Consider the following 12457-nt stretch of genomic DNA (forward strand, 5'->3'; position numbering starts at 1 on the left):
TTCTTTGTTTGAATAAATCCCCCCAGCACTACTCTGTTGTTCTGTTGTTGTATTTTGTATATGGACCAGAATAAACCACAACGTCTCTGTCAACTTTTTTAATGACAATAAAGTAAAGAAAAAAAATCGCAGCACATCGCGGCAACATTTGAACCAAATCCTGAACCAATACGCGCAGCGAGGCTTCAAACGTCATCGTCGCCGTCACTCACCGAACCAATTACACGCCTCGACACGCGCTTCACTCAACACTTTGTGGGTTTCTCGACACGCGCTTTCGAAGCATCGGCCCAGTACGTTCCAAAAGTAGCGGAAGTTAAGAGAAGCCACTGGGACGAGAAGACAGAGGATCCCTGTGAAAATTGTAAAAAGCTACGCAGAGTAGGGGCCGTTAGGGGTTTTACCAACAATAAACGGCCGTATGACACTTTGCAGAAGGTAAATACGTTTATAAAGTTGTTATAAAGTGAGGCGTAACCGCGAACCACACGGTCCAGTATTTCAGTGGGTTGCTAGCCTGTGTTCATGTGCCATTATAATGTTACCCTGTCAGCTAACGTTAGCTTAAAGCTCAAACAAACATAAAAAGATACGTAAGAAAGCTTTTGGAACGAGCATTAGACTGAGAAAAGTATCATGTGTACTTGTTAGCCAGAGAGGACCAGGAAAGACTCCCAAGTGTCAACGGCTGCCCGCTGTCCAGCTTCCTGAGAGGAACAACTGACTCAGCAAAAAGTGCCGTGCTACTGCAGGTGGATACAGTACGACACCATCACTTTTCATAAACAGACTATATTGATAATAGCATGGCTGTTTCTTTTTGATTTTTAAAAACACTGATAACTGCTAATGACAAAAGTCTGTTGGTATAGTTTTAGACCAAGGAGTGAGAAGAGGTTTATAAAGGGACAACAGGCAGCCAACTGAGAGCCAGGTCCAATACTAGTATCAACTGCAGTACAAAAGACTTTAAGTCCATTTTAAGAGTCAGGTGACTACTTTGTAAACTTTATATTTTACTGCAGTATTAAGTATGGCTCCTTTAGTGTCAATGGAATGTCCTAATGGAAAATTCCTACTAATTAGGTACATTTTACTGAACCTTACTGTGGCTTTTTTGTTAATTCTTCTCACCAAGGATCCAGCTGATTACTGGAAATTTGGAGGAGGATATTTTTTCTTTGTTTGCTACGTTGCACTGTTACGTCTACTACAGATTCTTTGATCTTTTGTGAAGTAAGGCTTATAAATGAATACCTTGTATATAAGGTATGACCACATGCAATATCACACATGTACAGTATAATGAGCCCCCAGGTGTTGGCGTTGGGAATATTGTGGAAAACAATGTAAAAGAAAGTCAGGAGACAAATATGGCAGCATTGTGGTTCCACAGGAAAATATAACTGATTTTGTTATAGCAAACGTAAAAGAAACCAGTGACGATAACTCCTAGTTTCCATAAACCTCTGTACATATGAAATTCTTTTAAAAGCAGTTTTCTCTGATTACATTCATGTTTTCCTACCTGGACTATTACAGGGGAAACACTGTAAATCTGAATACATTAAATTGTCCCCTCTAAAATCATTGAAATGGCAAAGATATTTGGGTGTAATATCAAATGGATATGAAAAGAAATTTTAGATGGTTCTCACCTAGATACATTTAACAAAATGGAGGATAGCACCTTTTTATTAACAAGTGAATCAAATTTTACATGCGTAAACGTATTGGAACACTGAATAAAACGTCCATTTGCAAATCAAATATCTCTATGTGCAGGCCATCTTTCAATCTTAAACCCAAAAGTCTTTATTTTTCAGCAAATACAAACTAATTGGCTTTGCTGTCCTAAAAAGTTTAAGTTATGAGAATGTGAACAAGCTTTTCTACTGTTACCATTGTATATTTATACTAATTGTTTTTTATTTAAGGCTTTTACTCAAATTGTACAAAAATCTTATATTCTAATATTGTTTCAAGTTAAAAACATGTTTTTTAACATTATGTATTTATTTAAGTCTGACGTGATTTTAATCTGTTTCATACAGTATTTTAGGAGACTTAATAAATAAAATTGTTATTTTACAAACTTAAGCATTTGTTAACACTTAATTGAAGTGTTTGATCGTAATCATCTAGGAAAAACCTGTAAAATAAGTGTTTTACCACTGGACTATTAGTGTTTTCATTTTATTGAAGGTGTTTGATTGTAACAATTTTGGAAGAATCTGTAAATTAACTGTTTAAGTAAATTTATGGGTTTTGCCAGTTTTTTTAATGTGATTTTTTGTTTGTTTGTTTTTATAGTACATTGAGACGTTAAATGGCGCAGAAAGGAGTTAAGCTGGACCAGGAGACCTTTTCTTGTTCGATCTGTCTGGATCTACTGAAATATCCAGTAACTATTCCCTGTGGACACAGTTACTGTCTGAACTGTATTAAAACCCACTGGGATAAAAACTGTGAGAAGAAACTCCACAGCTGTCCTCAGTGTAGACAGACCTTCACACCGAGACCTGTCCTGGTGAAAAACACCATGTTAGCAGTTTTAGTGGAGGAGCTGAAGAAGACTGGACTCCAAGCTGCTCCTGCTGATCACTGCTATGCTGGAGCTGAAGATGTGTCCTGTGATTTTTGTACTGGGAGAAAACTGAAAGCTGTTAAGTCTTGTCTGGTCTGTTTGGCCTCTTACTGTGATAAACACCTGAGGCCTCATTATGATGTAGCTCCATTAAAGAAACACAAGCTGGTGGAGCCCTCCAAGAACCTCCAGGAGAACATCTGCTCTCGTCACGATGAGGTGATGAAGATGTTCTGTCGTACTGATCAGCAGTTTATCTGTTATCTCTGCTCTGTGGATGAACATAAAGGCCACGACACAGTCTCAGCTGCAGCAGAAAGGACTGAGAGGCAGAGAGAGCTCGAGGGGAGTCGACAAAAAATCCAGCAGAGAATCCAGGACAGAGAGAAAGATGTGAAGGTGCTTCAACAGGAGGTGGAGGCTCTCAATTGCTCTGCTGAGGAAACAGTGGAGGACAGTGAGAAGATCTTCACTGAGCTGATCCGTCTCATTGAGAAAAGAAGCTCTGAGGTGAAGCAGCAGATCAGATCCCAGCAGGAAACTGAAGTGAGTCGAGTCAAAGAGCTTCAGGAGAAGCTGGAGCAGGAGATCACTGAGCTGAAGAGGAAAGATGCTGAGCTGGAGCAGCTCTCACACACAGAGGATCACAACCAGTTTCTACAAAAGTATTGTTCACCTACACATCTCGTGAAATATTCATCTTTCTGCACAAGCAAACCAATTTTTTTGCAGTACTTTGATACGTTACAGGAGGCTATTTCACAGGTCACTAAAAAACTACAGGACATACAGGATATGGGATGGACAAACATGTCACTGACAGTGACTGACATGGGTGTGTTACTATTACAGGAGCCAAAGACCAGAGATGAGTTTCTGACATATTCTCGTCAAATCATTTTGGATCCAAATACAGTGAACAAGCGTCTGTTATTGTCTGAAGAGAACAGAGAAGTAACAGTCGTGAATTATGAGCAAAGTTATCCTTATCACCCAGACAGATGCACTGACAAGTATCAGGTCTTGAGTAGAGAGGGTCTGATTGGACGTTGTTACTGGGAGGTGGAAAAAGGGAAAGCAGGAGTTCTAGTAGCAGTGACGTACAAAGACAGTGACACTGTAAATGAAAAATTTGGAGACAATGACACATCCTGGGCTTTAGGTATTTACAGCTCACGTTATGAATTTAGACACAAGAATGTCACAACTCCAGTCTCAGGTCCTCGGTCCTCCACAATAGGAGTGTACCTGGATCACAGTGCAGGTATTCTGTCCTTCTACAGTGTCTCTGAAACCATGACTCTCCTCCACAGAGTCCAGACCACATTCACTCAGCCTCTTCATGCTGGTTTTTATCTTTATGGTCCAAATGGAAACAGTGCTGAGCTGTGTGAGCTGGAAACTACAGAATGTACCTCTTGTAGAGTAGTTTTTTAGCAGGAAAATGCTTTAAAACGTATCTTAAAGACGTGGTCTCGACGCCTCAAAACAACTCATTAATTTACATCCATTTGTAAAATGTTTGAGTGAAGCTCGTCCTTCTAACCAATCACAGAGTTTCATTGATTTCAGTGCAGAGCATAGTGGAGCAGGGAGAGAGGGGCTTGGGTGGAGCAGAGTGGATTGATTTGTAATCTTGTAGCTTTGGTTTGATTCCTGATTATCGTTGTTTTTAGTTAGAATTCTTGTTTTGGCTGTTTATTGTAGCACAAGAGTAGTTGTGACTGATCACGCTAACGTCACAGTTATTACACTTACGGGCAGTTTAGAGTCACAGATTCACCGAACATTCATGTCTCTGGATGGAGAGCACGGAGACAACATGCAAACCCAGCACAGAAAGGCTGCAGCCAGTAGGTAGATTCAAACTGGGGACCTTCTGCAGCGGTGCTAACCACTGGGTGCACGCTGCCCTGTTTCAGGTTTTATTGCATTAAATCAACCACATGTAAATTAAAAGAAAAAAATGGAAATGTGAAAAACTTAATATAATACTTTTCTTTCATATACTATTTTTTCTGATTGTGGGAAAATGTATGATTACTGAATTCATGCTTATCTATTTAGTTATTATTACATTACATACATTAATCAAGTAAATGTAGACAGTTGCATCTTGTATTTTAAGTGCATCGTTATTATTTTAATCTGCCCACCATTTATATTACATGTTAAGTGTTGCTTTGTCCAGCAGAGGGCGCTGTTTATAACCTTCTCTGTCTAGTAGAACTACACACTGTGAGGCCAAAACCATGTTGACATTCTTCAGGAACCTTTTTTGAAATCTGAATAATTTAAGTTCTAAGGAAACACACACTTAAGAGTTTTACTCCCGACGAATTTGTCACAATGATTTGGGGAAGTCCCTCATATGTTTGAACAAGTCAGGTTAATTGTCACTTCAGAGTGAAGGCTGCGATCGAGTCCTTCTGACCCAACATCAGTGTTGTTCCTCACTAACGATCTGGTGACACAGTGGCATCAAAACCTGCAGCCAGGTTCAGTATCTGCTGGAAATACTGAACCCAGCAGAGTGGAGGCTTTTATGGCAGCACATTAATGCCTGTGCATGAAGACATGAGTGTCATTTTTAGGTGTCCACATATTTATGGCTACACAGTGTATGTTGCCCTTGGAACATGTTGAAATAGGAACGAAGGCTCATAAATATTTGAATCACCATCACATCAATGCAATGTGCAAGAGGGTGTTCACATACTTTTGATCATGTAATTTGTGTAACAAGGATTCACTAAGAAATATGTAAATAAAATTATTCATTTCTCACTGTACCGTCTAAAATGTATTTATCAAATATTTTAAACTAACTCAAGCTTGTTTGCAGTTTACAGCACATATGTGAAATGTGCCCCCCACGAGCAACTAATCTGGACCAGACTTGTACATTCGTGTTATCAACAGGGTTTAAATACACTTTTATCAGAGAAATCACTGTCCTAGAGGAGGACTGCTACTTTTCAACTTAGGTAAAGTAAGTTGAAGTGGTGGTTTCACTAAACAATAGTGTTCAATAAATGTGACAGCCTTCATTTCTTTTTAAGCTGTGATTTTACATGTAAGAAATTACCCATAAAATTAGCTCATGTCTACAAACAGGCATTGGACTTATGGAAATTGGCTTACAATGCAATGTTGATATTACTCAAACTGACTATGAAAGAGTGGTTAAAGGCACCTCAGCCCAACTCCTGTCCCCTTTTAAAGCATCTTACAGTACACACAATGCAAAGCAGCCCCTCCACAGCTGAAGATTGGTGTTTGCACATAAACACAAGAAACGTCTAAATATCGGATAATTGTGTGATTCTAAAAACTGTCCTCAAATGGAGACACACCTTTCACTTTTTTTAACTTCAATAAGATTTGGATTTAACACAATAAATTCTTTGTTCCCAACAAAGTCAAAAAGATGCCCCTAAAATTATCTATAATTAATATTCTTGTAAATTATTTTTTGGTACATTTATTGAAGATCTTTCACCTGATGGTATCTAGTTTACTTTTCATGTCATTTAATAAGTTAGATGATATTAAAGATGAAATGATGAAAAACAGTACAGTTCTTAAATCTCCTACTCAGAAAATGCAAAGGAAAAACATAAAAACTATGATACATTTCTTTGTTTGAATAAATCCCCCCAGCACTACTCTGTTGTTCTGTTGTTGTATTTTGTATATGGACCAGAATAAACCACAACGTCTCTGTCAACTTTTTTAATGACAATAAAGTAAAGAAAAAAAATCGCAGCACATCGCGGCAACATTTGAACCAAATCCTGAACCAATACGCGCAGCGAGGCTTCAAACGTCATCGTCGCCGTCACTCACCGAACCAATTACACGCCTCGACACGCGCTTCACTCAACACTTTGTGGGTTTCTCGACACGCGCTTTCGAAGCATCGGCCCAGTACGTTCCAAAAGTAGCGGAAGTTAAGAGAAGCCACTGGGACGAGAAGACAGAGGATCCCTGTGAAAATTGTAAAAAGCTACGCAGAGTAGGGGCCGTTAGGGGTTTTACCAACAATAAACGGCCGTATGACACTTTGCAGAAGGTAAATACGTTTATAAAGTTGTTATAAAGTGAGGCGTAACCGCGAACCACACGGTCCAGTATTTCAGTGGGTTGCTAGCCTGTGTTCATGTGCCATTATAATGTTACCCTGTCAGCTAACGTTAGCTTAAAGCTCAAACAAACATAAAAAGATACGTAAGAAAGCTTTTGGAACGAGCATTAGACTGAGAAAAGTATCATGTGTACTTGTTAGCCAGAGAGGACCAGGAAAGACTCCCAAGTGTCAACGGCTGCCCGCTGTCCAGCTTCCTGAGAGGAACAACTGACTCAGCAAAAAGTGCCGTGCTACTGCAGGTGGATACAGTACGACACCATCACTTTTCATAAACAGACTATATTGATAATAGCATGGCTGTTTCTTTTTGATTTTTAAAAACACTGATAACTGCTAATGACAAAAGTCTGTTGGTATAGTTTTAGACCAAGGAGTGAGAAGAGGTTTATAAAGGGACAACAGGCAGCCAACTGAGAGCCAGGTCCAATACTAGTATCAACTGCAGTACAAAAGACTTTAAGTCCATTTTAAGAGTCAGGTGACTACTTTGTAAACTTTATATTTTACTGCAGTATTAAGTATGGCTCCTTTAGTGTCAATGGAATGTCCTAATGGAAAATTCCTACTAATTAGGTACATTTTACTGAACCTTACTGTGGCTTTTTTGTTAATTCTTCTCACCAAGGATCCAGCTGATTACTGGAAATTTGGAGGAGGATATTTTTTCTTTGTTTGCTACGTTGCACTGTTACGTCTACTACAGATTCTTTGATCTTTTGTGAAGTAAGGCTTATAAATGAATACCTTGTATATAAGGTATGACCACATGCAATATCACACATGTACAGTATAATGAGCCCCCAGGTGTTGGCGTTGGGAATATTGTGGAAAACAATGTAAAAGAAAGTCAGGAGACAAATATGGCAGCATTGTGGTTCCACAGGAAAATATAACTGATTTTGTTATAGCAAACGTAAAAGAAACCAGTGACGATAACTCCTAGTTTCCATAAACCTCTGTACATATGAAATTCTTTTAAAAGCAGTTTTCTCTGATTACATTCATGTTTTCCTACCTGGACTATTACAGGGGAAACACTGTAAATCTGAATACATTAAATTGTCCCCTCTAAAATCATTGAAATGGCAAAGATATTTGGGTGTAATATCAAATGGATATGAAAAGAAATTTTAGATGGTTCTCACCTAGATACATTTAACAAAATGGAGGATAGCACCTTTTTATTAACAAGTGAATCAAATTTTACATGCGTAAACGTATTGGAACACTGAATAAAACGTCCATTTGCAAATCAAATATCTCTATGTGCAGGCCATCTTTCAATCTTAAACCCAAAAGTCTTTATTTTTCAGCAAATACAAACTAATTGGCTTTGCTGTCCTAAAAAGTTTAAGTTATGAGAATGTGAACAAGCTTTTCTACTGTTACCATTGTATATTTATACTAATTGTTTTTTATTTAAGGCTTTTACTCAAATTGTACAAAAATCTTATATTCTAATATTGTTTCAAGTTAAAAACATGTTTTTTAACATTATGTATTTATTTAAGTCTGACGTGATTTTAATCTGTTTCATACAGTATTTTAGGAGACTTAATAAATAAAATTGTTATTTTACAAACTTAAGCATTTGTTAACACTTAATTGAAGTGTTTGATCGTAATCATCTAGGAAAAACCTGTAAAATAAGTGTTTTACCACTGGACTATTAGTGTTTTCATTTTATTGAAGGTGTTTGATTGTAACAATTTTGGAAGAATCTGTAAATTAACTGTTTAAGTAAATTTATGGGTTTTGCCAGTTTTTTTAATGTGATTTTTTGTTTGTTTGTTTTTATAGTACATTGAGACGTTAAATGGCGCAGAAAGGAGTTAAGCTGGACCAGGAGACCTTTTCTTGTTCGATCTGTCTGGATCTACTGAAATATCCAGTAACTATTCCCTGTGGACACAGTTACTGTCTGAACTGTATTAAAACCCACTGGGATAAAAACTGTGAGAAGAAACTCCACAGCTGTCCTCAGTGTAGACAGACCTTCACACCGAGACCTGTCCTGGTGAAAAACACCATGTTAGCAGTTTTAGTGGAGGAGCTGAAGAAGACTGGACTCCAAGCTGCTCCTGCTGATCACTGCTATGCTGGAGCTGAAGATGTGTCCTGTGATTTTTGTACTGGGAGAAAACTGAAAGCTGTTAAGTCTTGTCTGGTCTGTTTGGCCTCTTACTGTGATAAACACCTGAGGCCTCATTATGATGTAGCTCCATTAAAGAAACACAAGCTGGTGGAGCCCTCCAAGAACCTCCAGGAGAACATCTGCTCTCGTCACGATGAGGTGATGAAGATGTTCTGTCGTACTGATCAGCAGTTTATCTGTTATCTCTGCTCTGTGGATGAACATAAAGGCCACGACACAGTCTCAGCTGCAGCAGAAAGGACTGAGAGGCAGAGAGAGCTCGAGGGGAGTCGACAAAAAATCCAGCAGAGAATCCAGGACAGAGAGAAAGATGTGAAGGTGCTTCAACAGGAGGTGGAGGCTCTCAATTGCTCTGCTGAGGAAACAGTGGAGGACAGTGAGAAGATCTTCACTGAGCTGATCCGTCTCATTGAGAAAAGAAGCTCTGAGGTGAAGCAGCAGATCAGATCCCAGCAGGAAACTGAAGTGAGTCGAGTCAAAGAGCTTCAGGAGAAGCTGGAGCAGGAGATCACTGAGCTGAAGAGGAAAGATGCTGAGCTGGAGCAGCTCTCACACACAGAGGATCACAACCAGTTTCTACAAAAGTATTGTTCACCTACACATCTCGTGAAATATTCATCTTTCTGCACAAGCAAACCAATTTTTTTGCAGTACTTTGATACGTTACAGGAGGCTATTTCACAGGTCACTAAAAAACTACAGGACATACAGGATATGGGATGGACAAACATGTCACTGACAGTGACTGACATGGGTGTGTTACTATTACAGGAGCCAAAGACCAGAGATGAGTTTCTGACATATTCTCGTCAAATCATTTTGGATCCAAATACAGTGAACAAGCGTCTGTTATTGTCTGAAGAGAACAGAGAAGTAACAGTCGTGAATTATGAGCAAAGTTATCCTTATCACCCAGACAGATGCACTGACAAGTATCAGGTCTTGAGTAGAGAGGGTCTGATTGGACGTTGTTACTGGGAGGTGGAAAAAGGGAAAGCAGGAGTTCTAGTAGCAGTGACGTACAAAGACAGTGACACTGTAAATGAAAAATTTGGAGACAATGACACATCCTGGGCTTTAGGTATTTACAGCTCACGTTATGAATTTAGACACAAGAATGTCACAACTCCAGTCTCAGGTCCTCGGTCCTCCACAATAGGAGTGTACCTGGATCACAGTGCAGGTATTCTGTCCTTCTACAGTGTCTCTGAAACCATGACTCTCCTCCACAGAGTCCAGACCACATTCACTCAGCCTCTTCATGCTGGTTTTTATCTTTATGGTCCAAATGGAAACAGTGCTGAGCTGTGTGAGCTGGAAACTACAGAATGTACCTCTTGTAGAGTAGTTTTTTAGCAGGAAAATGCTTTAAAACGTATCTTAAAGACGTGGTCTCGACGCCTCAAAACAACTCATTAATTTACATCCATTTGTAAAATGTTTGAGTGAAGCTCGTCCTTCTAACCAATCACAGAGTTTCATTGATTTCAGTGCAGAGCATAGTGGAGCAGGGAGAGAGGGGCTTGGGTGGAGCAGAGTGGATTGATTTGTAATCTTGTAGCTTTGGTTTGATTCCTGATTATCGTTGTTTTTAGTTAGAATTCTTGTTTTGGCTGTTTATTGTAGCACAAGAGTAGTTGTGACTGATCACGCTAACGTCACAGTTATTACACTTACGGGCAGTTTAGAGTCACAGATTCACCGAACATTCATGTCTCTGGATGGAGAGCACGGAGACAACATGCAAACCCAGCACAGAAAGGCTGCAGCCAGTAGGTAGATTCAAACTGGGGACCTTCTGCAGCGGTGCTAACCACTGGGTGCACGCTGCCCTGTTTCAGGTTTTATTGCATTAAATCAACCACATGTAAATTAAAAGAAAAAAATGGAAATGTGAAAAACTTAATATAATACTTTTCTTTCATATACTATTTTTTCTGATTGTGGGAAAATGTATGATTACTGAATTCATGCTTATCTATTTAGTTATTATTACATTACATACATTAATCAAGTAAATGTAGACAGTTGCATCTTGTATTTTAAGTGCATCGTTATTATTTTAATCTGCCCACCATTTATATTACATGTTAAGTGTTGCTTTGTCCAGCAGAGGGCGCTGTTTATAACCTTCTCTGTCTAGTAGAACTACACACTGTGAGGCCAAAACCATGTTGACATTCTTCAGGAACCTTTTTTGAAATCTGAATAATTTAAGTTCTAAGGAAACACACACTTAAGAGTTTTACTCCCGACGAATTTGTCACAATGATTTGGGGAAGTCCCTCATATGTTTGAACAAGTCAGGTTAATTGTCACTTCAGAGTGAAGGCTGCGATCGAGTCCTTCTGACCCAACATCAGTGTTGTTCCTCACTAACGATCTGGTGACACAGTGGCATCAAAACCTGCAGCCAGGTTCAGTATCTGCTGGAAATACTGAACCCAGCAGAGTGGAGGCTTTTATGGCAGCACATTAATGCCTGTGCATGAAGACATGAGTGTCATTTTTAGGTGTCCACATATTTATGGCTACACAGTGTATGTTGCCCTTGGAACATGTTGAAATAGGAACGAAGGCTCATAAATATTTGAATCACCATCACATCAATGCAATGTGCAAGAGGGTGTTCACATACTTTTGATCATGTAATTTGTGTAACAAGGATTCACTAAGAAATATGTAAATAAAATTATTCATTTCTCACTGTACCGTCTAAAATGTATTTATCAAATATTTTAAACTAACTCAAGCTTGTTTGCAGTTTACAGCACATATGTGAAATGTGCCCCCCACGAGCAACTAATCTGGACCAGACTTGTACATTCGTGTTATCAACAGGGTTTAAATACACTTTTATCAGAGAAATCACTGTCCTAGAGGAGGACTGCTACTTTTCAACTTAGGTAAAGTAAGTTGAAGTGGTGGTTTCACTAAACAATAGTGTTCAATAAATGTGACAGCCTTCATTTCTTTTTAAGCTGTGATTTTACATGTAAGAAATTACCCATAAAATTAGCTCATGTCTACAAACAGGCATTGGACTTATGGAAATTGGCTTACAATGCAATGTTGATATTACTCAAACTGACTATGAAAGAGTGGTTAAAGGCACCTCAGCCCAACTCCTGTCCCCTTTTAAAGCATCTTACAGTACACACAATGCAAAGCAGCCCCTCCACAGCTGAAGATTGGTGTTTGCACATAAACACAAGAAACGTCTAAATATCGGATAATTGTGTGATTCTAAAAACTGTCCTCAAATGGAGACACACCTTTCACTTTTTTTAACTTCAATAAGATTTGGATTTAACACAATAAATTCTTTGTTCCCAACAAAGTCAAAAAGATGCCCCTAAAATTATCTATAATTAATATTCTTGTAAATTATTTTTTGGTACATTTATTGAAGATCTTTCACCTGATGGTATCTAGTTTACTTTTCATGTCATTTAATAAGTTAGATGATATTAAAGATGAAATGATGAAAAACAGTACAGTTCTTAAATCTCCTACTCAGAAAATGCAAAGGAAAAACATAAAAACTATGATACATTTCTTTGTT

At 38.6% G+C, this 12457-nt stretch overlaps 2 protein-coding genes across 9 annotated transcripts; both read left to right on the forward strand.

Annotated features, from left to right (window-relative positions):
• Positions 1–199: 199 nt before the first annotated feature.
• LOC137098590 (tripartite motif-containing protein 16-like) lies at positions 200–4058 on the forward strand. 5 transcript variants are annotated; one of them, XM_067474988.1, is made up of 3 exons: positions 200–438; positions 652–761; positions 2314–4058. In XM_067474988.1, exon 3 carries the CDS (start codon positions 2330–2332, stop codon positions 4022–4024), a length of 1695 nt encoding a protein of 564 aa, XP_067331089.1. In that variant the 5' UTR covers positions 200–438; positions 652–761; positions 2314–2329; the 3' UTR covers positions 4025–4058. The 5 variants fall into 5 exon arrangements, with proteins under 5 accessions (XP_067331089.1, XP_067331090.1, XP_067331086.1 ...); XM_067474989.1 differs by having other exon boundaries at positions 656–761; XM_067474985.1 differs by having other exon boundaries at positions 202–438; positions 652–752.
• A 2366-nt stretch (positions 4059–6424) lies between these two features.
• LOC137098591 (tripartite motif-containing protein 16-like) lies at positions 6425–10282 on the forward strand. Of its 4 annotated transcripts, none has more exons than XM_067474994.1 (3): positions 6425–6662; positions 6876–6985; positions 8538–10282. In XM_067474994.1, the coding sequence occupies exon 3, from the start codon at positions 8554–8556 to the stop codon at positions 10246–10248; it is 1695 nt and encodes a 564-aa protein (XP_067331095.1). In that variant the 5' UTR covers positions 6425–6662; positions 6876–6985; positions 8538–8553; the 3' UTR covers positions 10249–10282. The 4 variants fall into 4 exon arrangements, with proteins under 4 accessions (XP_067331095.1, XP_067331091.1, XP_067331092.1 ...); XM_067474990.1 differs by having other exon boundaries at positions 6426–6662; positions 6876–6976; XM_067474991.1 differs by having other exon boundaries at positions 6426–6662; positions 6880–6976.
• The last annotated feature ends 2175 nt before the right edge of the window (positions 10283–12457 follow it).

Source organism: Channa argus, chromosome 14, assembly GCF_033026475.1.
Source record: "Channa argus isolate prfri chromosome 14, Channa argus male v1.0, whole genome shotgun sequence".
NCBI lineage: Eukaryota > Metazoa > Chordata > Actinopteri > Anabantiformes > Channidae > Channa > Channa argus.

Bases quoted from the DNA above. Each gene is read 5' to 3' on its own strand.
- LOC137098590 (XM_067474988.1), top strand. From the start codon at position 2,330: ATGGCGCAGAAAGGAGTTAAGCTGGACCAGGAGACCTTTTCTTGTTCG.
- LOC137098591 (XM_067474994.1), top strand. From the start codon at position 8,554: ATGGCGCAGAAAGGAGTTAAGCTGGACCAGGAGACCTTTTCTTGTTCG.